This window comes from Narcine bancroftii, chromosome 4 (genome assembly GCF_036971445.1).
Source record: "Narcine bancroftii isolate sNarBan1 chromosome 4, sNarBan1.hap1, whole genome shotgun sequence".
NCBI classification, from domain to species: Eukaryota; Metazoa; Chordata; class Chondrichthyes; order Torpediniformes; family Narcinidae; genus Narcine; species Narcine bancroftii.
The window spans coordinates 113693413-113719039 of NC_091472.1; the positions used below are offsets into that span (position 1 = coordinate 113693413).

At 40.4% G+C, this 25627-nt stretch overlaps 1 protein-coding gene across 5 annotated transcripts in view; it reads left to right on the forward strand.

Moving 5' to 3' along the window:
- Window positions 1–25627, forward strand: part of plcb1 (phospholipase C beta 1) — a 1044484-nt gene that overhangs the window by 897582 nt on the left and 121275 nt on the right. For all 5 annotated transcript variants that reach the window (XM_069932441.1, XM_069932442.1, XM_069932443.1 and 2 more), the window contains exons 20-24: window positions 143–297; window positions 9604–9765; window positions 16391–16490; window positions 16581–16685; window positions 17670–17779. In XM_069932441.1, the coding sequence (XP_069788542.1) occupies window positions 143–297; window positions 9604–9765; window positions 16391–16490; window positions 16581–16685; window positions 17670–17779 (632 nt within the window). The remainder of the gene's footprint in view (window positions 1–142; window positions 298–9603; window positions 9766–16390; window positions 16491–16580; window positions 16686–17669; window positions 17780–25627) is intronic.

The window sequence follows — 25627 nt, forward strand, 5'->3', positions numbered from 1 at the left end:
ATTATAATTAAAAACTACTTTTGTTTAACTAACTCTGTGTTTTGGTGCATATCTATTGCTGTTGGTTTTTGGGGTCCTCTGGAGGAAAAGGGCAAAATCATGATGTTGCTAAGTTTTTTTTTGATCTTGCTAATTTCCACAGACCTGGCTATGCAGCTGAACATGGGGATGTTTGAACACAATGGGAAGAGTGGCTTCCGTCTGAAGCCAGAGTTCATGAGACGGACGGACAAGCACTTTGACCCTTTCACTGAGACCACTGTTGATGGGATTGTGGCAAACACTCTTTCCGTGAAGGTGGGAAACTCTCATTTCTCTTTGTGATGTCAAAGGGTGTTTTTCATGTTACTCACCTATTAGAGTTAGATAAGTGGCATGTAGCTGCCAGTAAAACCTTGTCCATTTTACATATTTACAAGGCCCACATCTAAATGGACTCATAATTCACAGATCTGCTTCCACTACATCATTTGCTAATGTTGCACCAGAGTAAAATGGACTTTCATCTACAATTACATTGGTGTTCATTCCATTGAAGAAGCAATCTTGAAATCTCTACAAGATGAGTTGTATTGTGAGTTACACTCCGCTTAAACCCAATCGTACAAACATAAACCAACAAATCTTCTCAGTCGAGAAACACAAAACCTGCAGATTCTGGAATCTTCAGCAGACAAAGAATTGCTGGAGGAACTCAGCAGGTTAGACGGCATCCAAAGGTAAAATGGTCAATCAATGTTTTGTTCAAGACTGGATAAAGGGTCCCGACCCAAAGTTTTTGGGTGGAAAGTTTATACATGCTCTACTCTATATTATTTGTGTTCTAACATAAGTTTGTATATTTATGTCCAAAGCTACCATCCTGAAATCCTTGAGAAGGTTTTTTGATATGATTACAATGTGAGTCTCTTGTTGTTTGTGGGTCATGCTTGTTTAAGCTGGAAAGAAATGAAGGCCTGAAATCTCTGTTTGGGTGGCCTGGTTAGTGCAGTGGTTAGCACAATGCTTTTATAGCGCCATTGGCCTGGGTTTGAATCCAGTGCTGTCTGTAAGGAGTTTGTACGTTCTTCCCATGTCTGTGTGGGTTTTCTTCGGGCGCTCCGGCTTCCTCCCCCATTTCAAAACCTACAAGAGTTGTAGACTAATTGAGGCATTGGGCCAAATGGGCTAGTGGACCTAAAAAGCCTGTTACCATGCTGTATCTTTTCAGATTTCAGATTTATTGTTAGAGTACGTACATGACAATACATGCAACTCTAAGATTCTTTTACCTGAAGGTGAGGAAAAATTACCACTTATTGGTAGTGTAAAAAAGTATACACAATGTACACATGTAAACTGATAAAGAAATGTAAACAAACTGACTGCAATACAGAGAGGAAAAAAATAATAAAATGCAAAGTAAAAGTCCTTACACAAGTCCCTGATAGAGTTTGTCTTTGAGGAGTCTGATGGTGGACGGGTAGCAACTGTTCCTGAACCTGGTGGTGTGAATCTTGTGGCACCTCTTCCTCTTTCCTGATGGCAGCAGCGAGAACAGAGCATGTGCTAAGTGGCGTGGATATCTAAATTAAAACATTAAATTGAAAACAAGTTGAAGTTCTGGAGGAACTTTGCAGATCAGACAGCATCTGTGGAGGCAGAGAGATGATCAATGTGTATCAGAACTTCATTTATCAAGTGGATGTGAGTGAAGATCTCATCTATATTCATCAAGAATAATGACATAAATGATAGAAGGTTCAGCAAGGGATGCCTTTGTAAGTCTGAAGCACATTAGTCCTGATGCAGGTGTTCGTATCACAACGGCTCTGTACAAACTGATCTTTGTGTGTTTCAATAATGTTTTTTCAATAACATTACATTAAACCTCCACCAAAAGGTTGATTGAATAACTTCCGGTCCAACACAAGAAATGAATAGCAATGAATGATCAGAAATTATTCTACTGTTATATTTAGCCTGAATAAAATGTGATTGCAAATGTGCTGATACCAAAAAAAAAGTCAATCCTTGAAAATGAGTCATGGCGCAAGGAATAAAATGAAAAATCTTTCTCAGTAGGATTTTAACCTTCTCCAAACCTCTATCAAGTTTAAATCGTTCATCAAAGAAACCAATTGAACTGCTGCTTTTGATTTTTTCATGATTTTTGGAGATTTATCTAATAGTGGATCTAATACACAATTAAAATCTCCCCCAATCAAAACGTTTTCTTTAGCTTGACTTAAAGTTAAAAAAGCTTCAGACATAAATTGTTCATCATCGACATTAGGTGCATGCACATTCAACAAAGACCATGACTTAGCAAAAAGTTTACAATTAATCATTAAAGTTCGACCAGCTGATTCCACCAAAGATTCACATTCAAATGGTATTTTCTTATGAATCAAAATCACCACTCCTCTTGCTTTCGAATTAAAAGATGAAAATACATGACCGACTCAATCCCTCTTCAATTTCAAATGTTCTCTTTCAGTTAAATGAGTTTCCTGCAAAAAAGCAATATCAACTTTCATCTTTTTTATATAGGCTAAATCACATTTTCATTTAATCGGGTTATTTAAACCCTGCACATTAAATGTTGCAAAGTTCAAACTAGACATTGTTATCAAAATAAAATAAAAACAAAATTAAAAAAACCCTCTTTCTATTCCTTCTATCCACAAAAAACCACTTCTCCAATAAAAAATTTGAAGCTCCCCTTGCTAAGTAATCTAAATTAAACAAACACTAAACCCCTCTCTAAACAAAGTAAAACTTACACAAAAAAAAAGGTATTTTTTTAGAAAAGGAAACTACAAAGGTAGTAACTCCCCACTTAACAGGTGGTGAACGACTTCTGAAAGCTTCAGTGACCTCCATCCTCCCAACTGGACAGAAAATTATGTCTAAATCAGCTCACAACCCCAATGAATTCAATCCCAAAGCTTGTTCCGGATCATCAATATCAATCAAGCTCTTTGACATATTTGTCTTGCATTTCCATTCTTCTTATCAGATGTCTTCCTCTTAGGTGAAGAATGCCTTTCAGTAGCCCTGTCTGGCAAAGAATTGGCAAAAATTAAAGCATCGTGATCATTCTCAAAATACTGTGATTGGAAATTACCATAAAAGATCTTCAAATCTACAGGGTATCTAAAAGAAAATTTATAACCCTTCCTCCAAAGCACCTCTTTAGCAGAATTAAATTCTTTACACCTTTTAATAATTTCTTGACTCAAATCCGGATAGAAAAAAAACGTATTTCCTTGTACCATCAACGGGAATTGATATCTGCATGCATTTTGGACTGCTACTCTCAAAATAGTTTCCCTATCTTGGTACCGTAAACAACAAATCAAAACAGCTCGTGGAGGTTGACCCGGGTATGGTTTGCTTCTTAAGGCCCTATGTGCTCTATCTAATTCCAAACATTCTGGAAAAAATTCCAATACCACCACTTCAGGGATCCACTTTTTAAATTTTTTTATTGGATCCAAACCCTCAATTCCTTCAGGAATTCCCACTATTTTAACATTGTTCCGGCGGCTTTGATTTTCTAAAGAGTCTATCTTCTTCAAAAAGTCCTTCTGAATTTCCCATCCAAAAAAAGAATCTTCCACTTATTCTATTTTTTATTTATTACAATCCACTTGTTCTTTACAAACTCGAAAGGCACCTTCCATCTTCTTAAAATTGTCTTGAACTGTATCCACCATATTCAAGCATCTATTAACATCAGCTTTAACATCAGAAATATTTCAGTTTGGCCAAAAGCTTTTCCTTGTTGTTCCTTTAATTCTGCCATTTTCATTACCTTGCTTCTGGTCTGCACACCTGCAGACCCAGACCCAACACATTCAGATCGCTGCAAGCCGACTTCGCTGACAGCCCAGACCCTGTCCAAAAGATCGTGTACTCAAAACACAACGTGCATGCCCGGCTGCACCGGGGCCCGCACATGCGCATCTTCCGACGCGCTGCCTCGGGCCTCCATGCCACTGGGACCCACAGCAGTATCACGCATTGGGCATGACACTATTGACTCCGACATCGCGGGCATGCTGATCAAGATAAGAAGAAAAAATTGGAAGCCCGGCGCCATCTTGCGAGGGCGCCAGGGTAATTCTTAAACGAGCTGGAGTGCGTTGCTGCTTAGGTGGCTGTCCAATCGATTCCATGGATTCCACTTGGTAAGTAGGCCTCATTTCCTCTGTACTTTTAAAAGGAAGTTTCTTCTGAATCTGTGCTTTCGACTTCTTTGTATTAGCAGCCACTATAGTCTTTTAACATTCAGACAACTTCAGAGCAAACTTTCAAGACTTTTTAAAGTATTTTAATTCGGTTATTTATTAGTCCAACGCGGTGAAAATGGAATTACACTTCTTCTTCCTTCGCAATCAGGCCAAGTCCCTTTTTTATTGGTTGGGTGAAGGCATTATACAATAATCCTGTAGCTAGGGTGGCGACAAATGATCAAACCTCTTCTTTCTATAAATTATCGCGTTCAACTCGTCAAGGTTGTCCTCTGTCGCCAGCTCTATTTGCATTGGTCATTGAACCGTTAGCTCAAGCTATTAGACAGAATGAGAATATTTTAGAGGTATAAAGATAATAGATGATGAATATAAGATTAATCTATTTGCAGATGATGTTTTGATATATTTAACTAATCCGGAACTATCTTTATTTTACTTGCAAAAATGTTTAGAACAATATGGTAAATTATCAGGATACAAAGTGAACTGGGATAAAAGTGAAATATTACCAATTTCTGAAGGAAATTATGAGCAGTGCAGACAAATTACTAAACTTCATTGGTCTGATAAAATTAAGTATTTATGGGATAATGATTGATGTAAATATTCAATCATTGTATAATTTAAATTACGTACTGTTAATGAGAAATATTAAAGCTGATTTGATTAAATGGAAGAATTTACCTTTGTCATTAATAGATCGAGTAAACTATATTAAGATTAATATCTTTCCACGAATTCAGTATCTTTTTCAGTCGATTCCTTGTTCGCTTTCAAAATCTTTTTTTCAAGACTTAAATAAAGTAGTCCAAGAATTTCTATGGAAGGGAAAACTAGCAAGAGTAGCGATGCATAAATTGACTCGGAAGTATGCTTTGGGAGGTTTGCAATTACCCCATTTTTAAAATTATTATGAGGCAGCTCAATTAAGATTTATTAATCATATGTTAGATGTTTCATGTCCCCCCATTGGGCCAGGGTAGAATTGGCTGGTATACTGGAACCTTGTCCACATCAATTTGTATTTAAATGGAATTCTGTTTTATTACAAAGATACAATGTACCAGTTTTGAAACATTTATTAGGGATTTGGACCAAAAGGAATTTATTAATAGGCTCAAAAAGTAAAATATCGGTTCAGGCCCCAATATATCAAAATTAATTAATTCCTTTTACATGGAATAATAGATTTTTAGGAAATTGGCAGATGAAAGGAATAAAGTCATTGCAGGACTGTTTTGAAGAGTGTAATTTTTTTTATCATTTAAGCAACTTAGAGAGAAATTTGGGTTGTCAGGGAATTCTTTGTTTATTATCAAATTAGAGCATTAGTGAAAGATAATTTTGGAAGAGAAATGAAAATTCCCAAGTTAATGAAATTTGAGTTCATGATTTCTCATTTTTCAGATAAGGGTTTTATCTCAGAGATGTATGTGTTGTTACAAGATACTATGGATAAAATAAATTTAGATCAATCCAGGATTAAATGGGAAAATTATTTAATTTGTGATATCGATCAGGCTGACTGGGAGATGATGTGTCTTGAGGGTGTGAATAAATTGTTTAACATAAGATACAGTATGATTAATTATAATGTTTTGCATCAGTTATATTTAACCCCTGAGAAATTGAGAAAATATGGATTTAGTAATTCAGGGTTGTGGTTTAGATGTGGATCATGTGTTGGAACTTTCTTACATTTGGTTTGGCTTTGTGATAAAGTTCAATCATTTTGGTAAAAAATTAGGAATTTCTTAAAAATTTGTTTAAAATTCAATTTTTATTAGATCCAAATACATTTTTGTTGGGTTATATTGTTCCATTTGTGGACTTGGGGTTAGATAAGTTTTAGACAGCATTTTTGTGTTTAGCATTGCCGGTAGCACGTAAATGTGTGTGACTTCCTGGAAAGACAAAGTTGAGGTAAATGTAAATTGTTGGGATAATGAATTGAGGTCCTGTATTTATATGGAAAAAAAAAGCATATAATTTGCATGATAATTATGATTTTTTTTGTTAAGATGTGGTCGCCTTATTTGAAATGTATGAATTTAGTAATATCTTATATTGTGGTATGTATTTTCTTTATTTTCTTTAATGCTTGCGGGGTCTGTTGAGGGTGCTTTATATTATGGATTTTGTAAAAGTTTTTGTTTGGAAAATATTAAATAAAGGTTTTTTTAAAAAAGGAATGTGATGCATATAGGACCATGGTGCATCACAGCACAGGAACAGGCCCTCCATCTCATCTAGTTTGTGCCAAACTATGACTCCATTTTGTCCCATTAACCTGCTCCTTGACCATAGCTCTCTATACCCTTGCCACCCGTGTACCCATCAAAATTTTCCTTAAGCGTCAAAATTGATCCTGTATTCACCACTTCAGCTGGAAGCTCATTCCAAAATCTCACCACTCTCTGTGTGAAGAAGTTTCCCAATGTTCCCCTTAAATATTTTACCTTTCATTTTTAACTCTTTCTTGTTTCACCTAACCTCAGTGGAAGAAGTGTGCATGCATTTACCTCAACTATAGACCTCATAATTTTGAATACCTCTATCAAATCTCTGCTCATTCTCGAGAATGAAGTCCTATCCTGTTTAACCTTTCCCTGTAACTCAGCTCCTCAAGTCCCAGCCTTGCCACCAACATTTACATCACCCAGGAGTCTGCACTCTTATCAACTGGTCCTAGTGCTACTCAATGAGGCAAGCATTGACTGCTGCTGGAAGATTAACAACTTGATGAAATGTGCTCTTAGCTCTGCCCCGAACTTGCCAGTTTTCCAAGCAAGAGCAGCCTGCAGCCAGACGTTCCAAGGTCCTGCAATGTGTACTGAGAAATGTGCTGATGTTCTTTACAGCTGCTGCAAACATTCTGTGAGGTAACGTCAGTGTAAAGAGCAAAGGGGGCCATCTACATGTGGAACGAGGGATGTGGGGGGGGGGGGCACAAAATGAAAACTTCCTACCTGTTTTCACCATGGAGAAGGGCATGAAAGACAGAGCGATCACGGAGGGGTACATTGAAAATCTGGAGAAGGTCAATATTGAGAAAAGGAAGGTGTTAGATGTTGTGGAATGCATAAGAGTTGATAAATCCCAGGGCCTGTTGAGATCTTTCCCAGGTTACTGTGAGAAGCAACGGAGAAGATAAGTAGGACCCTGACAGAGATCGTTGCATCTTTGTTAGCCCCAGGAGAGGTGGCAGAAGACTGGAGGATAACTCATGTTGATCCTTCTTTTAATAAGTGCAGCAAGGAGGGGGGCTCTGTACAATTGAAAAGGCAGGAACTGATCAGGGGTGTAAACCAGGAGTCTGCAGTTGCTGGAGAACTGGAACAATACTCAAAGTGCTTGAGGAACTCAGCAGGTCAGGCAGCGTCCATGGAGAGCAATAGACAGTCACCAATTTTGGCCTGAGGGACAATCTATATGGCTTTGTGCAGGAGAGATCCTCCTCATCAATTCGATTAAGTTTTTTGAGAAAGTAAGTAAGAAGATCGTTGAAGGAAAAGTGGTTGATATAGGACTATAGTAATGCATCTGATAAGGTCCTATGTATTAGGCTGGTTCAGAAGGCTCATGGAATCTAAAGCAAACTGGATCCATGTGCCATTGAACCAGGAATCAAATCCATGCTTGGCTTGGTGGTGGAGAATGTGAAGTGTTGTAGTTGAAAGGATGCTTTGCTGATTGGAAGACTGTGTAGGAATGATGCTGGAACCTCTGTTGTTTGTGATTTATATTAATGACTTGGATTAATGGAGTAACTTTGCAGATGACACAAAAATTGATAGAGTTGTGGATCGTGAGGAAAGTTCTCTCAGACTGCAGCAGGGTACAGGTTAGAGATGAATGGTTGGGTGGCCCAATGGCCGATGGAAATTAATCCCAACACAAGTTGAAGCGTTTTTGGACGTCACATTTTGGCAAATGGCAGGACAAAAACAGTAAATAGTTAAGGAATCGTTGATGAACAATGGGATCTTGGGGTTCAAATTCATTGATCCCTGAGGGTGGCAACATGAGTAGATAGGGTAGAGAAGAAGGCATGGGTGTGGGCTTAGAATGTAAAAGTTGGGAAGTCATGCTACAACTTGGCAAAAGACTGATTGGGCCACACTTGAAGTTCTGTGTGCAGCTCTGGTCACCGCACTGCAGGAAGAATGTAGCTATGCTGGAGAGAGGGGAGAAAAGAGTCACCAAGACATTGTATGGATTGAAGAAATTGGATAGGTTGGGCTTGTTTATCTTGGCCTGAAGAAGGCTGTGAGGGGTGACCTGATATAGGTTTATAAATTATAAGAACCGTAGATAGTCAGAATATTTCTCCCATGTTTGGAATATCATAAACAAGAGGGTGCGGGTTTAAAGTGAGAGGAAGGGATTTTATAGGAAATTTGACACGCTTTGACGCGCAGAGAATTTGTTTACAGAATAGATGGTGGAACCAGATACAATCATGACATCTAAGCAACATTTAGACAATTGCTTCAACAGACGAGGTGCAGAAGGATACAGACCTAAAGTAGGCAAATGGGATGAGTGTAAGTGGACAGTCAGGCTAGTTTGCCTGTGGTGGGCTGAAGGGCTGTTCCCATGCTGTACAACTATGTGACTGTTATTCACTAAGGTAGCATTCACTAATGGTGGCATTGTGCAAAAAGTACCTGGAATTCACTGTGAAACTCCTTGAAATTACATGATCACCCACCCTCCTTGCTGCCCTCAGTCTTGCTCACTGAAATCCCATCCATCTCTCCTCACCACTATCTTTTACTTTCACCCTTCCAGAGCACCCTCCAGTCTCAGGCCTTCTCTCCACCCCTGACACATAATCTGACCTAAGTCCCAGACACCAGATTTACAACCATGGAAAATTGCAACGCTCATCCTGTAACAATGATCTTCCCCCACCCCCACGATGATCAACACGGACGCTCATTAGGTTTTTCTGGGAATTTCTTAAAGCTATTAACTGCTCACTGTTACACAGCTGCATGAAAAGGTCAGCATTGTCCAAACCTGCTGTCACTTTCTTTGGATGAAATTAATGATTAAAAGCATCTTGCTGGCAATGAGATGCTTGAAATTGTTCCAAGGTCTCAAAAAGCACTTGAGAAATGTAGTCATCTCACTCATGTCATCAGTTCCCTGCTTAAAGGAACTGATCATGAGATCATCCTTGCAGGGAAGCTACATTCATTCTCTGTGTTAGCATCTGCCTTGTTCTTTTGATTGAAGAGTTTGGATTAACTGAGGTGCCTGACCACTCTTGAAGTTAATTTCCAAAGGCCACATGACTGAGACTCAAGATGTTAAGATGTCCCCTTTATAATATATTTATTTTAATTCTTTTCAGATTCTCTCTGGTCAGTTTCTCTCTGATAAGAAAGTTGGGACTTACGTGGAGATGGACATGTTTGGTTTACCTGTAGATACAAGACGAAAAGCTTTCAAAACAAAAACTTCACAAAATGCAGTGAATCCAATGTGGGAAGATGAACCTATTGTGTTTAAAAAGGTTTGTACTTTAGCAGTTGAGACAAACTAGTCCAGAACACAACATCCTGAGACATACATAAAGCCATGTTTAATCTCTGATGCATTGGATGTAAAGTTATACATTTCATGTACAGTTATATACACACACACACACACACACACACACACACACACACACACACACACACACACACACACACACACACACAAAATTACATACACACTGATACATGCAATACTTTACTGCACAATTAACAATGCAACCAAGGACAAATTTCTGCCCTTTTCAAGCATTAGAAAAAATGTGGAGATTTACCAAGGTGACACGCAATGTAAAAAGACCAAAAATTATTTTTCCTGGCCATTTTTCTCATTTCAATTTCTGCTGCTCAATCCCAACATCCTATTTCTTTACTTTCAGTCAACCACGAAGCTCGAATGGTTGGACAAAGTCAGTGCGCCTCACAGGCAGGCATATGAGTAAAATTGAGTGACTACATGGTTGTACCTGAGATCTGGATGCAGACTGGGAGATCACTTCATTGAGCACCTTCATTCTGTCCACTTAAATACTGGGGATCGCTCAGTGGAAACCTACTTCAATTTCTCACCTTCATTCCCATGCCAACATGTCCATCCATGGGTCGCATGTATTTCCAGTCTGAGGCCAGCCGCATATTGAAAACCTTGTTTTCTATCTGGGCACTCTCCAACTGGATGGTATTAACATCACATTCTCCAATTATCTGTTGCACCACCCCCATCTTCGCCTATCACTATGACCCCTTTCCACCAACTCTATTAATAAAACCACCCCCCTCCCCCAATTAATTCTCACATTTCCTTTCCTGTCCTCCTCTCCATATCCAGTTATGGCCTTTTGCCTGTTGGGCCTTTATGTCCCCTTGTCCTTTCTTCCCTCCTCTCCCAGCCTTTTCATTCAGGTGCCTGCCTCCTTTTGATACTACCTTGAAGAAGGGCTCAGGCCCAAAATGTCTGTACCACATATGGACAATGTATAACCTTGAGTTTATTCATCATTTTAGTGTTTTTATTATTATTTGAGTAACATTGTCAGCAGAACTTCTCAGTGCTTCACGTTAAGCCGAGGGACCTGCTATGGTTGAGAGTCAGGTGGGAGTTGCAGAGTGTGGATCTGAATGGAAGAGAAGCCTCCAAGTATGTGCCATTTATGGAGGGCAAGATAGGTCATTTTCACACAGGTTTGCATTCTCACTTCCTTTGTAATAATACAGATGGGGGATTTGTATAATACAGACCCAGTTACAAGTTTTAGGATGGAAGCAAAAAATAGCTGGAATTTTAAAAAGACCCCCTCCTCTGTGATCTCAAATAAACAACAATTAATCGTGAAGCTGCAACTCCAAAACAGCCCATTTAAAATCCTGATGTGTTTTTCTAAATGCCTTGTGATGAAATTACATTAGAATCTCAACTAGCTTGGACAACATCTTGTTATATTGTCTTCATCCATTTATGTTTCTAGAGCTGGGGCAGGATTAGTCACATTCAAGGTTCCACGTTCCTTTTATGGTCTCATAATAATAGACAAGTATATAATATACATGATATTCTTCAATTTTTGTCTGACTTGAAGCAAATATTGAGTCACCATGAGCACTGTCCAGTGTTCCTAACAATTGGAGTAGAAGAAAAAGAATCACATCAGAGACACTGAGTGGCCTTGGATTTGCCGCTAGCACTCCCACAGCCTGTGCAGCCTCAGAGACTTCTATTCAAACCATTGGCAGCTTGAGTCCAGGTCCAAATCTCCAATATGATCAGGAACCTTTCAGCACCCAAGGCCCTTCTTGCCCTCAGCACCCTCTCGAATCCCGGTTCCTAGTTTCCCAGTCTCATCAGTCCACAACCTGTGTGAGTCCTTCAACTGCAAGTCGCTAGCAACCAGCAACCTGTGTGTTCCTTCAACCACTGGGATTTGGCACCTCCATACCAGACAGTGATACAACCAGCCAAAATGCTCTCCACAGTGCAGAAGTTTACGAGAGTCTTTGGTGACATACCGAATCTCCTCAAACACTTCCCAAGTATAGCTGCTGGTGAGCCTTCTTCATGATTGCATCAACATGAAGGCTCTAGGACACAGCATTTATCAAAGCTAATTCAGAGGTGTTGGTAGCCCTTGTTTCACAGTTAATTTTCGCAAGAGCTGAGCAGGCATTTGTTTCAAACTACTGAACCAGAGCCGAGCAGACCCACTGACCCCACCAATTAATTTTTTTGCCAATGTCACCATTCCTCCTCATCATTTCAAATCACCCCATGTCCTCTTCGCTGTTATATCTGTTATCTTAATTCAATTAATATGCTGTTACATTTTTTTTGCAAGTATGTTCTGCTACAGCAAGTAAGAATTCTAGTACATTGTACAATGTACAATCCTCCAAGGCTAAAACTTCTCTGAGATCTTTCCACTCCTCTGTCATACGCACTATTTTAATGTGGGCCTTAGAGCTGGGTGGCCCCTAATCTTGACCTTGGCACCTTGCTTATTCATTCCCCTCCTTTTAGAATTGTCCAAAAAATCTGTACCTACCAAACATTTCCCTACATGCCTCAGAGTCAAATTTGTTCAAAAATGTTTGTGGGGTGTGCCTTACAACATTTTGCTTCCTTCAATATATATAATATAAAGAACCCAGCACTTCATTCATGCTGATCATGTTTGCTCTACTACACTCATCCCATTTGGTCATGTGAGGACTGCATCCCTCTATGCCTTTCGTCTCCAAGTATCAATGTTGTAACTGTAACTGCCTCTCCCAAATCCTCTGGCAGATCACACCCGACAAGGAACAAACTTTGTGAAAAACCTACCCCTCAGATCGCCTTTAAATTTATCCCTCACCTTAAACCTGTACACTTCCCTGCCCTGGGTGGTGGTGGTGGGGGTGGGGGGGGGGAATGACTAACTATCCTATTTTTACCCCTCATAATTTTAAAAAGCCTCTTAAATATCACACCAGTCCTCAGCCTCCAATGTTCCAGTGAAAATAAACAGTAGTCTATCCAAATTGGGTCTTTGAGGGAACTCTCTTTCTCTTGCTGATGGGTGCCGGGCTAGTATTGCGTATTTGTGTGTCTTTACACCAGGCAAAGGTTAATGCATTTTGTGGAATTACTACTTGACAATAAAGGGATCTCAAATCTTGTAATTTAAAAAATATAACCTCCTATCTTAGTGTGTAGAGAGACTGGGTGACAACTTTGACACCACAGCAGGATGCAAACTAGAAGATGTGGCATTTTTGAAATCTTTGGAGTCAATGTGAACTTGACCTCCAGGAAATGACATTCTCGATAAGAGAATGTGACTGAAGAGCTTCCTGAAGAATGTAATAGCCTTGATTATCCCGAACCTGGAAATCAATTATTCACCAGATGGGTTTGGATCAGATGAATCAACAAGGAAATTTATTGGTGATGGGTACATCCTTGCCTCCTGTTCTGTTGTCCCTGCAAGTCTCTGCAAGTCAGTTCATCATGATCATGTCACCAGTACTGGAATTTACTATGGAGAAACATGAAGTGTTACATTTTAGGGTCCAACAGTGAATGTTAGGGATCTGGGGAGTGTTGTAGAGCAGAGGGATCCAGGAGCAGAGAAACAGAGTACCTTGAAAGTGGTATCACATGTAAATAAGGTGGTCAAAAGGCTTTTGGCATATTGGCCTTCATCATTCAGGGTATTGAGTACAGAGGCTGGGAGGGGTCATGCTGCAATTGTTTCAAACATTGGTGAGGCCCCATTTGGAGTATTGTGATATTTTGAAGGATGTTGTCCAGCTGGAGAGGGTGCAGAGAAGATTTACTTCACTATAGGAAGAGGTTGAGCAGGCTAGGGCTCTATTCTTTGGACCACAGGAGGATGAAAGTGATCTCATTGGGTGTATGAAAGAGGAACAGATCAGGTGAATGCAGTCTTGCCCAGAGTAGGAGAATTGGTAACCAGGGGACATAGGTTCAAGCTGGGGGGGGGGGGGGGGTGGGGAAAGGATTTAACAGGAATCTGAGGGGTAACTTTTATACAGAGGGTGGTGGGTGTATGGAATGGACTGCTGAAGGTGGTGGTCGAAACAGGTTGCAATGTTTAAGAAGAAAATGGACGTACACGTGGATAGGATGGGTTTAGAGGGATATGAGGCCACTAGGCAGGTGGGACTTGAGTGGATGCAACATTCTGGTTGGCATGTGCAGGGCCTGTTTCCATGCTGTAGGATTCAATGACTCAAAATGTAACAACTGAGGCTCCAGTGGAAAGAATATATCAGCACCCAAATGCTTAAAAAGCACTTACTTTAGGTCTTAAGTACTTTCCAGAGACAGGGTGCATTCTATGTGGATTGCAGTCCATTCTGAAGGTGTCCAGGCATATTTGCCAGTGTCAGCAGAGTGTGGTCTCACTTCTACTGATTTGTTCCACAGTGGTCGTAGTGTGGTTCTTTTTGAGTTCCAACTGCCTTCTGTATGTGCAGAAACATGAATTGTGTGGCTGGTATTAGGAATGCTTCTGTTGCCAGGAGAAAATTGACAACAATCATGGCAATCACATATGGAAGTACTTGATCCATACTTAAATTTAGCAAAATTCCACCTAGACAGGTTGCATTTGAATCCCAGGCTGGGACCAGGATTCTGGTGGGGACATTTGCTTGGGTTACTCAGGAGACTTCAAACTAGAATGACTGGGGGGAGGGAAGCAAATGAAGGAGAACAGCAAGGAGATGGTTAGAGTGCAATCAGAGAAAGCTTGTAGACAATGTTTGAGGGGGGAAAGGCAGGTGATAGAAAAGGGGGATGCTCTATACGAAGATGGACAGAAGTCGATTGCAAAAGATCATAAGAGAGGTGTTGGTAAAGATAGGGGCATAAAGGAAGTAAAAAGTGGGAAATCTCTAAAATGCATATATTTTAATGCAAGGAGCATTGTAAGGAAGGTGGATGAGCTGAAGGTATGGATTGACTCTTGGAAGTATGACGTGGTAGTGATTAGTGAAACGTGGTTACAGGAGGGATGTGACTGGCAGCTAAATATTCCTGGATTTAGTTGCTTTAAGTGTGATAGAACCGGGGGTGGGGTGGGGGGTGCAAGAGGGGGTGGGGTTGCACTACTTGTTAGAGAAAATATTACAGCAGGTGCAATAAAATAGAAGGCTCGTCCAGGGAGGCTATTTGGGTGGAATTGAGGAATGGGAAAGTGGAAGTTACAATTATAGGGGTGTATTATAGACCACCGAATGGGGAACATGAATTAGAGGAACAAATTAGTAGGGAGATAGCAGATATTTGTAATAAGCACAGGGTGGTGATTTTTGGGGATTTTAATTTTCCAAATATTGATTGGGAAACCCATTCTGTGAAAGGGCTGGATAGGTTAGAGTTTGTAAAATGTGTGCAGGATAGCTTTTTGCATCAATACGTGGAGGTACCAACTAGAGAGGGAGCTGTGTTGGATTTACTGTTGGGGAATGAGATGGGTCAGGTGACAGAGGTATGTGTGGGGGAGCACTTCGAGTCCAGTGATCATTGTGTCATTAGCTTCAAGGTAATTATGGAAAAGGATCGGTCAGGGCCCAGAGCCTTTAGAAGGCCTTTAGTATGCTTGCCTATTTAAATCAGTGCATAGAATATAGGAGTTGGGAAGTAATGATGAAACTGTACAAGGCATTGGTGAGGCCAAATTTAGAGTACTGTATGCAGTTCTGGTCACCAATTTATAGGAAGGATATTAACAAGATAGAGAGAGTGCAGAGAAGATTTACAAAAATGTTGCCTGGGTTTCAGCATCTGGAATACAAGGAGAGACTGAGCAAATTAGGTCTTTATTCCTTGGAACGTAGAAGGTTGAGAGGGAATTTGATAGAGGTGTTTTTAAGATAATGAGAGAGATACATAGAGTTGATGTGGAAAGGCTTTTCCCATTGAAAGTAGGAGAGATGGATACAAGAGGTCATGGGTTGAGAGTTGACGGGCAAAGGTTTAGGAGTAACATGAGGGGGAGCTTCTTTATTCAGAGAGTGGTTACTGTGTGGAATGGGCTTCCGAGGAAGGTGGAGGAGGCAGGGTCAATTTTGTCATTTAAGAAAGAGTTGGATAAGTTTATGGATGGGAGGGGGATGGAGGGATATGGGCAGAGTGCTGGTAAGTGGGATTAGAGGAGGGTACTTGGATCAGTGTGGTCTAGAAGGGCCAAATTGGCTTGTTTCTGTGCTGTAATTTTTATATATGAATTACTCCAGGTAAAATGAAACGCTATAAATTGCCGTTTTGATACTAGACACTACACAATCAAATTTCTGTGTTTTTAATTCAAATTGTGATGCCTGCACATCCTTTTCCTTCTGACATTTTCAGTGATTAAAGGTTATTCTCTAAAACCATATTTTATAAACAATTATGGTGTAACAATTTAGCTTTTATAAATATAGTTCTCAATGATTTGACAGAAAAATGGGTGAATCATCAGAATGTGGTAAAAAGTGCTTTTGGAAACTTTTTTTTCAATTAATTTTTTGATAGATCATCTATTAATTCTCTGAAGTTGTAATATTGTCCTAAAATTTGCTCTCTTTTACCCCAATGGGGGGAACACCTCATTTCAGGTGGTACTGCCATCATTGTCTTCCTTGAGGATTTCAGTCTATGAAGAAGGAGGTAAATTTATAGGTCACAGAATACTGCCAGTACAAGCTATTCGTCCAGGTAAGAACAATGCACATTTTCACTGCTGGTTTCTTTTGCAACCGGTTAACCATTTTTTCTTTGTCATGCTGGTTGTCTGAAATGTTTCAGGTTATCGCTATATCTGCCTGAGAAATGAACGGAATCTACCACTGATGCTCCCTGCAATTTTTGTCTATATAGAAGTGAAGGATTATGTCCCTGATACCTTTGCAGGTAAAAGCAAGCAGCTTTATACTTTTCTTTTCTTAAATTGGATCCAGCTGTGAATAAACCCAGCAACATTGTTGCTGATCATTAAGAGGTATATAGATAATATGAAAGGTATAGATATAGATATAGATATATGAAAGGTATAGATAGATTGTCTACAAGTATGCTTTTTACACTGAGGTTAGGTGTGATGTAAACCAGAGGACATGAGTTAAGGGTGAAAGTGGGAAAAAAATTAAGGGGAACATCAGAGGGAATTTCACTCAGCAAGAAATGAGATTGTGGAATGAATTGCCAGCTGAAATGGTGAATGCGGGGTCAATTTTAACATTTAAGAAAAATATGGACGGTACATGAATGGGAGAAGTATGGAAAGATATGGACTGTATTACGGAAGAATAATAGTTCAGCACAGACTAGAAGGACCGAAGAGCCTCTTTCTGTGCTGTAAATGTTGTATGGCTCTTTGACTACTCACTGTTCTTCCTCTATTCCCTGTCCCTCTGTGTCCTTTACTTCAGCTCTCCACTCCCTTCCCTCTCCATTCAGTCAATATTTCTCCCCCTGTTTGCTGAAGTAGCTTCCTTCCCTTATCCACCTATTCATTCTTACCTGTGGGGCTGTGCTCTTTCCCCTGCCCTGCCAACTCTCCCCCACCCCCCCACCCACCATTTTATTCAGCCACCTGCCTACATATTGCTCATATGGTCAAGCCAGAAACATTGGTTTTACATCTTTATCTTTGTTATATAAAGTACACTGTTTGACCTGCTGGGTTTTGCAGTATTATGCTTTTACTTCTGTGCTTCTAGTATGTTTTCTTTAATGCAATATATATGCCAACATGTAAAAGTACCATCTACTTACAAGTCTGTTGATGCAATTTTAGTTCCTTGAAATTCTTGCTTCCAGGACACTAAGGATATGATTCAGAGGCTGATGTACCTCCTGCAAACTTTCACAGTTCAATTTCATTCACTGTTATAGATGTGATTGAGGCTCTGTCTAATCCAATTCGATATGTGAATCTGATGGAACAGAGAGCTCAACAGCTCGCGGCACTAACTCTAGAGGACGAGGAAGAAGAAAAGAAAGATGTAAGGAATCTTTTCATCTTGTTCAATTGCCCAAATGCACAGCAACACATCCCAAAAATTCAAAATGAGTTCTGAGCAGTTATGTGGGGTTGGGGCCAGTGTTGAGCTGGTGTGGTCAAATGAGTAAGTGGGGCTTCCGTAATATTCAGAACAATTTGACTGCAGGAACCCCTGAGAGTAGTCAGCGACCTAGTGGACTGGAGACCTGTTGACTAGGCAGCATTTATCATGGGACTAAATCCTCTGAGAGTAAGATTGAGCATTGGGAGAGAGACCTTGAAAAGGTGGAAAAGAAGGTGGGAGAGAGAGAGAGAGGTTTGGAGGATGTGGGGAATTGTGTGAGTGGAGCAGGTTGAATCAAAGGAAAGTTCTTGGATTAGGAGAGCATCACTGTTGCAAAAGAGACCCAGATTAAGGAGCAATGCAGTTTGCATGAAGTTTGAGGAATCTAACAATGGACAGAGGTTCTGATTGCAGGGTGAGGGTCTGATGCTGATTGGAGTGGATCAGTTAGTGTTTGGGAATCAAAGAGCAGATACAAGTAGTAGATATATGCAGATATTATTAGCATAATGGATTAAATCCAACACTGTCTATAAATTTGTGTGTTCTCCTTATGTCTGTGTGGGTTTCCTCCAGGTGCTCCAGTTTCCTCCCACCCTCCAAAATATATAGGGTGCATTTGGGTGGCATGGGCTCGTTGAGGGGGAAGGGCCTGTTAAAATTTAAATAATGGTCAGGGAGGAATTGTGTGTTTGTTTGCCCATGGTCAGGGAAGTTGCTTCAGTCATGTAGAGTGGCCTTGATGAAACCAGATTATAGTGGTTCCCATGCGTGGTGAACTGCTTTGCACTCATTTATCTAGTTCCAACCCGTTCTGTGACTGTACCCATGGCTCCTCCCTCTTGATCCTGTATAAAGTCTCCAACACCATAACCCTTCCTCAGAAAGCCTGCATCACAGCACAGGATCACCTTTGTTTATTGTAAATAAAAGCCTATTGTTCTGTAACTCCAATCTTTTGAGTTATTGATAGTGCATCACTATGTAATACAACAAGGCTCAAAGTGTAAGGTATGGTGGTAGAATCTACTCAATGCAAGGTTCAGTCCACAACCAATAATTACATTACAAAGGCTCCTTGGAGTTGAAATACATTGAAACCAGTTGAAGTAAATAAATAAGATAGGTGAGACAGGAGAGGATGTTTGTTAAAAATAGGGAATGGTTTATTTCTTCATTTTTGGCATAATGTGCAGAAACCCATGATGTTGTAAGAGCAGACATTGCTATGTCTAACATATTAATGGAGGAGTTAAACCATATTGTAATGACCTGCTGCCCTTGTGAAGGTGAGCTGCGGAGCTATACATTATGGAAGCAAACCTTTCGACCTAACTGATCCAAGATACCCACCTGAGTTTATCCTATTTGTGTGCGCTTTGCCCCTATCCCTCATCCTCTTTCTTGGATGTCATAATTGTACCCTTCTCTCCCACTTCATGTGGCAAGCTGTTCCATACACCAATTGTGTCTGAAAAATCTGCTCCTCAGATCCCCTTTAAATCTTCCTCCCTTCACCTTAAATCTATTCCCTTTCAGTTTAGACTCTCCCACTTTGGAGAAAGTGACTGCTCTCCTTGCCAATGCCCCTCATGATTTTGTATACCTCCACAAGGCCTCTTCTCAGTCTCCTATGTCAGATCCAAGCTCTCTTTATAATTCAAGCCATCCTCCTGAATCTTAAATGGAACCTCAGTATCTCTGGTCACCCAAGCTTCCCTAATACCATAAGCCTTGCCCTTCACCCTAACAGGACCGTGCTGTCCGTGACTTCTCCCTCGATCAAAGGATTTTGGACCAATGCATTTGTGCTTCCTCTCTGATATCCCAAGTTTTGTGTCAACACCAAGTTCTTCTTTTCATTGTAGCACACCCAGAATAAATGTATTGTGTTGATTGATTAATTCATTATATGTAATAACCCTCATCTCTGGCCCTAACTCACCTTCTTCCATAAAACATGAAATGTGTATTTGCATTTGTCACATGAGACCTCTGGGAGTGAAATTGCCACACGATGGCTAATTAATGTCAGTAGATTAATGCTATGGAGATGTGTGGGCAAGAATTCAGGTTGATATTCCTAGATTTGTTTGAGTTTTAGAAGGACACATCCAGCCAAGGTAACTTTCGTAACTGCCTGGAATTAATTCAACTTCAGCACCAAGAAGAATGAATGTGATGCACTTTCAATCTCAGACTCTGTGCTGTCCACCTCCAGCATCATCAAGTCAGATGTGCAATTGCTGTTTAGGGGCATATTGTCATGAGACTGGTTTCTGTTCTGATTTATAAGAGCTGTGAAGCAAGTTCGGTTAATTGCCTTTTGAAATTTCCTCTTCTATTGGAAGAGAATGATAAATTGAAGAGTCAGCATTTGACAAGCTTGCCCCAAAACCAAGATCACAATTCATTTTCATGTTCAAGTTCGCAATTACAGAGTCACTCTGAAAGATCCATTAATCACCTGTAAATAGTTTAATTTCTCCAGTGCAAGGCTATGCTTTAAACGTCTGTCAGTATTTCAAATCTTTGTACAGCATTCTGACACGTAACCTTGACCGCCTGTCCCATTGTGTACACCACATCTTTCAAATTGAAACAGCATTTTTGTTGCATTGGACTCTTTCAAACATTTATGTTTCCTAATTTTCTTTACTTTGCATTTCTTAATTTTGTAAAGAGAATAGGTTAAGTTTTAACTCTTCGATGGTACATGCTAAACCCTCACTTACTACATGAGTTTTGCAGTGTGTGCTGGTGATTTTATCTTCAACGTACCTAACCTTTGCATTGGGTTAGTTCCTGGAAGGATAGATTCCAATAGCAATTAGATGGTATGTGAGTGGGAAGGAAAGGTTGAGAACCACTGCTCTTGACTCAATTGTTACTAAATGTTTTGCTTGAGAAAAATTGTCATTGGCCCAATTCCTTTGGAGTTATGAAACCGTGCACATAACAAGTCAATGAGGTACGATTAATGAGGTACGGTTTTCAAACTTTTTCTTTTCACCCACATACCACCTTAAGCAATCCCTTACTAATCACAGAGCACCTGTGGCATAGGGAAAGCTTAAAGTGCAATGTGAGTTTTTTTTTTTAATTGCCTGTCAATTGGGAAGAGATCTCAATAGAAATTAATATCTTGAGTCAAGGACCAACCTAGATCCTGTGCAGAAGAAAGGTAATAACCATGCAAAAGTGGTGAATGTCAGCATTATTCCTCGAGAAATACAAAAACTGCAGTTGCTGGAACCTTGAGAAAACAATGAGCTGCTGGAGGGACTCAGCAAGTCAAGAGGCATCTGTGGTTAGAAATGGTCAGTCAAGGTAAATGTTCCATTATTGCCACGTAATACTACATTTACAATGTAAGATACGTGAAATTCTTTAACTTTTGTCTACCAGAAGACAGATAGAGAGTCGCCACTTGGTCCAGCGCCCCTCACAGAAACCTGCAGCACCTGGTGTCCTGAGAAGGTTTTCCCTCCAGGTACTGACCAGTCCTGAGCCTGCTTAGCTTCCAAGGTCAGACGATCTGAGGCATATTCAGGCTATTAGATGCTGTCAATATTTTGGGTCAGGACCGTTTATCGAGCTGCTGCAATTCATCTTCATCAGCCCCCTCAACACTGCACTCTTTGCCTCAACACATTGCTCAAAACAAACTTCTCCACCTCTCAACCATCGAAGATTTCTATTGAGCAGGTTTTGGACATAACCTTACTATTATCCTTCCCACACTTACCTCGACAGGAAGGATCACTTGTGATAGCGCCACACATACTTCCAGCAGCACCAGGAAAGATATAAGTAGAACTGAAAGGCCAGACAAACAAAAAGAAAGAAAGCAATGGGAAAAGGAAACAAAGAATAAGAAGGAACAGAAAAAAAATCGAGAACAGAGATAACAAGTAGGCAGCAGAAGACAGAAAGACAACAGGGTTAAGGTGAGATGTGGTGCAGAGGAAAGATTAAACACACATTAAGCTCATTACCAATCTTTCATTATGTGAACCATAGAACCTTACATCACAGAAACAGTCCCTTCAGCCCTTTTAATCTGTGCTGAACTATTATTTTGCTCATTCCACTGACTTACACCACTCCCATACCCCTCCTATCTGTGTACCTGTCCAAATTTTTCTTAACTGTTAAAATTGATTTTAAAATTAAAATCAGCTGGCAGCTCATTCCACATTTCCACTACTCTGTGCGTGAAGAAGTTTCCCCAAATGCTCCCTTTAAACTTTTCCCCTTTCTCCTATGGTGAGATACAAATCTATGTTCTCTTGTTTGTATCTCACCTAACCTCAGTGGAAAAGGTCTACTTGCATTTACTCTATCAATACTCCTCATAATTTTGTATACCTCTATCAAATCTCCTTCATTCTTCTGTGCCTACCTGCTTTTTACTCATACCTTGAAAAAGAGATCAGGCTGCAAGATCTGCTGAGTTCCTCCAGCATTTCTGTGCTATCCCTGCAATCACAACATCTGAAGACTTTGGTGTTTCACTCCAGACCTCCCTGTTCTATCGTATTCGTCCGTCCCCTACTGTGTCTTAATTTGTTTACATTAAATTCCAACTGCCATTTTACAGCCCATTTTTCCAGCTGGACCAAATCCCTCTGCAAGCTTTGAAAGCCTTCCTCGCTGTCCACTGCACTTACAATCTTCACACCTGGGTGAGTCTTGTGCCACTTGTTCTCCTGCTTTTAAAACTGAAGAATCAGAACGTGAAATGCACAATCTTGTTTCTGCTGGAAACACGCCTCATTTACTATTAATAATCAAAATAATCAAAAGAATGCCACTACAGAAGCCTACCTATTGAGGTTGCTGATCAATGGGTGGCTTTTGCTTGAACTGCAATGGAATTTGAGTTATAAGGGTGCAGGCTTGTGTCCAGAGAACTGAACGCAAATATCTGGACTGCTACACTAGTGTGGCCCTGTCACATATGTCCTCTTTTGGATGAGGTGGGGAATGGGTACTTTGTCTTCTCCCTTGAGAGATGTAAAATATCCCCTGAAATTATTTCAAACTGCAGCAGCAACATTTCCCTGGTCAAAATTTCTTTTCTCAGTAAAACAAACATTCTGCTGTGCTGTCTGGGTGAACTTGATGTGTGCAAATTGGTTGCTGCAATTTCTCGATTCCAACAACATCTCAGCACATCAGAAGTGCTACATACATTGTTTTGTGAAGGGAACTGTGTCTATGCAACTAATTTTGTCAAATTTACCTATGATTTAAAAGGTTTAGCTGTGCCTGTTACAGTTGTATCCATTGACTAGTGAGGCACTTTTAAAAGCCTCTTGAAGCTGATCTAGGATTGGGGATTGGCTAGAAGGAGTACTTCTGGTGGTTGCCAGGAAACGTGACTCAGTGGGGTCTAATGATAACTGAAGAATTTTGGTGACTCAGAGCTTTGAAAAGAGACTGGAAAAACACTTCAAAATTTCCTCATTTTGATGAAGACCATGCATGCTATGTCAGGGAATGATGAAATGTCTCAAACAATGACTACCGTGAAAATGGATCAAAACCCAGGCGAGATCAGACTGACATCGGGCAGCTCAGTGGTTGGAACAGTGAGTATCTCAGCCTATTCTGTGGTCTCCGGGGAGCTGATTGCTTTTAACAATCCGTGCTCGTTGAATAATCATTCTCTACCCCTCCACTTAACATATAAATGTCGATTTTCGCACTGATGTTCGACAATTTTTTGTTGAAATTTTGTGTACATTTAAGCCAAGTTGGATTGGAAGTGAGTTTGCTATTTTTTTCACACCTCCATGAAGCAATTTGCAAAGTGGAGAGATGGAGGTTGCTGTGACGACAACCAATCCCAGAAGGAAGATCGGGTTGTCAATTCCTCCAAGATTGCCCTGGCAACTCCTGTGACTGAAGCTCATTACCGATCGAGCATTTCAAGTAAAAACCAACTTTTTCCTCATTCATTGTATCTAGAGGCTCTGATAGTTCAGTGGTTAGAGCACTGGTCTTGTAAACCAGGGGTCTCAAGTTTGTTCCTCGCTGGGGCCTTATTTCTGTGAGGGGGCGCTGGACAAAGTGGCAACTCTCAACCTTCCTTACAATAGACAAAGTTAAAGGATTTCATGTATGTTACATTCTAAATGTAGTGTTGCATGACAATAATGGAACCTTTACCTTTTACATTAATGATTAGAGTTAAAGGCTATCTGATGGCTTAACTAGAATTATTCCATTGTGCGTTGAGGAGTTTGTTTCTCATTTGGCTAGGGAAAGGAAAGGCAGTGTGAGAATGGATGTGTTGGATAACCAAGGAAGGGCATGTGGGGACAGGCAGTTAGATAGAGCTAGTTATCCAACATGGGATAATGTAAGCGCGAGGAACAACAAATCATATTCCTCTTGGATAGTTGGAAACACAACGACATGAACATCAAACCTTTTGATTTTAGGTAACCTCCAGCACCATCTGGGTCCACTATTTGCATCTCTCCACCTGCTCCTGTTCTCAGCTTTCTCTCAACCTCCATTCCCTCCTAACACCAGTGGTCTTCCCCCGAATAGTCTCTGCACCTCTTCTGGTTTCTTTATGATGTCTTGGACCCTCCCTTTTCTGCCTTTCATACTTGATATTTTCCCTTCCTACTTCAGTCTCGGTAAAATGTTGACTGACCATTTCTCTCCATGGATGCTGCCAGACCTACTGAATCCCTTCATCTTCTCACTGTTCATATTTAGCTGTTCAAATTGTGCAGGTGCATAAAATTGTGAGGAGCAGCCATTGCCTTTTTCTCAGGGCAGCAATAGCCAAAATCAGAGGACATCTGTCTGAGGAGAGTGGAGTAACATTTAGGGGAGATGTTAGAGGTATGTTTTTTACACAGAGAGTGGTGGGTGCCTAGAATGCATTGCTGGGGCTGGTGGTAGAGACTGGTACTATTGGGACATTTTAAAGACTATAGGCACATGGATATAAGCAAACAGAGGATTATGGGTGTGAGGGATGGAAAGGTTAGACTGATGCTGGAATAGTTTTACATAGGTCAGCACAATCTTCTGGGCCAAAGGGGCCATACTAGGTTCTAATACCAGTTCTGGTAGAAACGTGAAGCTTGTAACACTCTGTGCTTAAGTGCAAAGTGGCATATCATAGCCAAGGAGCTGACAGATATACAGGGTGGGCACTTAAATAAGTGTAGCTTTAAAAACCATGTCTCACTATTGTACTAATGAGATGTACTCTCAGGGTACTTCACACCTGCCAAGTCCTGGGATAGAAAGGTGTAGTACAGAAGGAGGCTACTCAGGTCACTGCAACTGTGACAGCTCACTTAGTCAACTCCTGCCACTCCTTTCTTGCATATTTTTTCCCTTTTGAAGTATATAGCCAGTTGTCCTTTAAAAGTCACTGTTGTCCATGGTTCTACCATCCTTTCTAAGCAGGGTATACCCAAGTGCAACAATTCACTGCATCATTTCAGTAAAAATTGTATCACGAGTTCAGAATGCTTGATTGAGCTTTAACTATTTCTGGGTGCCAGGAGACCCCTCTGAAAACCATAGTACTGTCTTTTAGTACATGCCCGTGGGTTTTCTCTGTTCTGCTGAGTTCTCTGGCAAGAGATATGCTATCCCACTTCATCGTTCACTCCTTAGATCTGAAGATATAGATCTAACTCCTTGGTTCAATGTTAAAGCTCTCATTTTTCATTTGCCACAGAACAGGAACTGTTGCTTAATATTGTATCATATGGTAGCATCGTCATGGTTTACTTTTGTAATGTG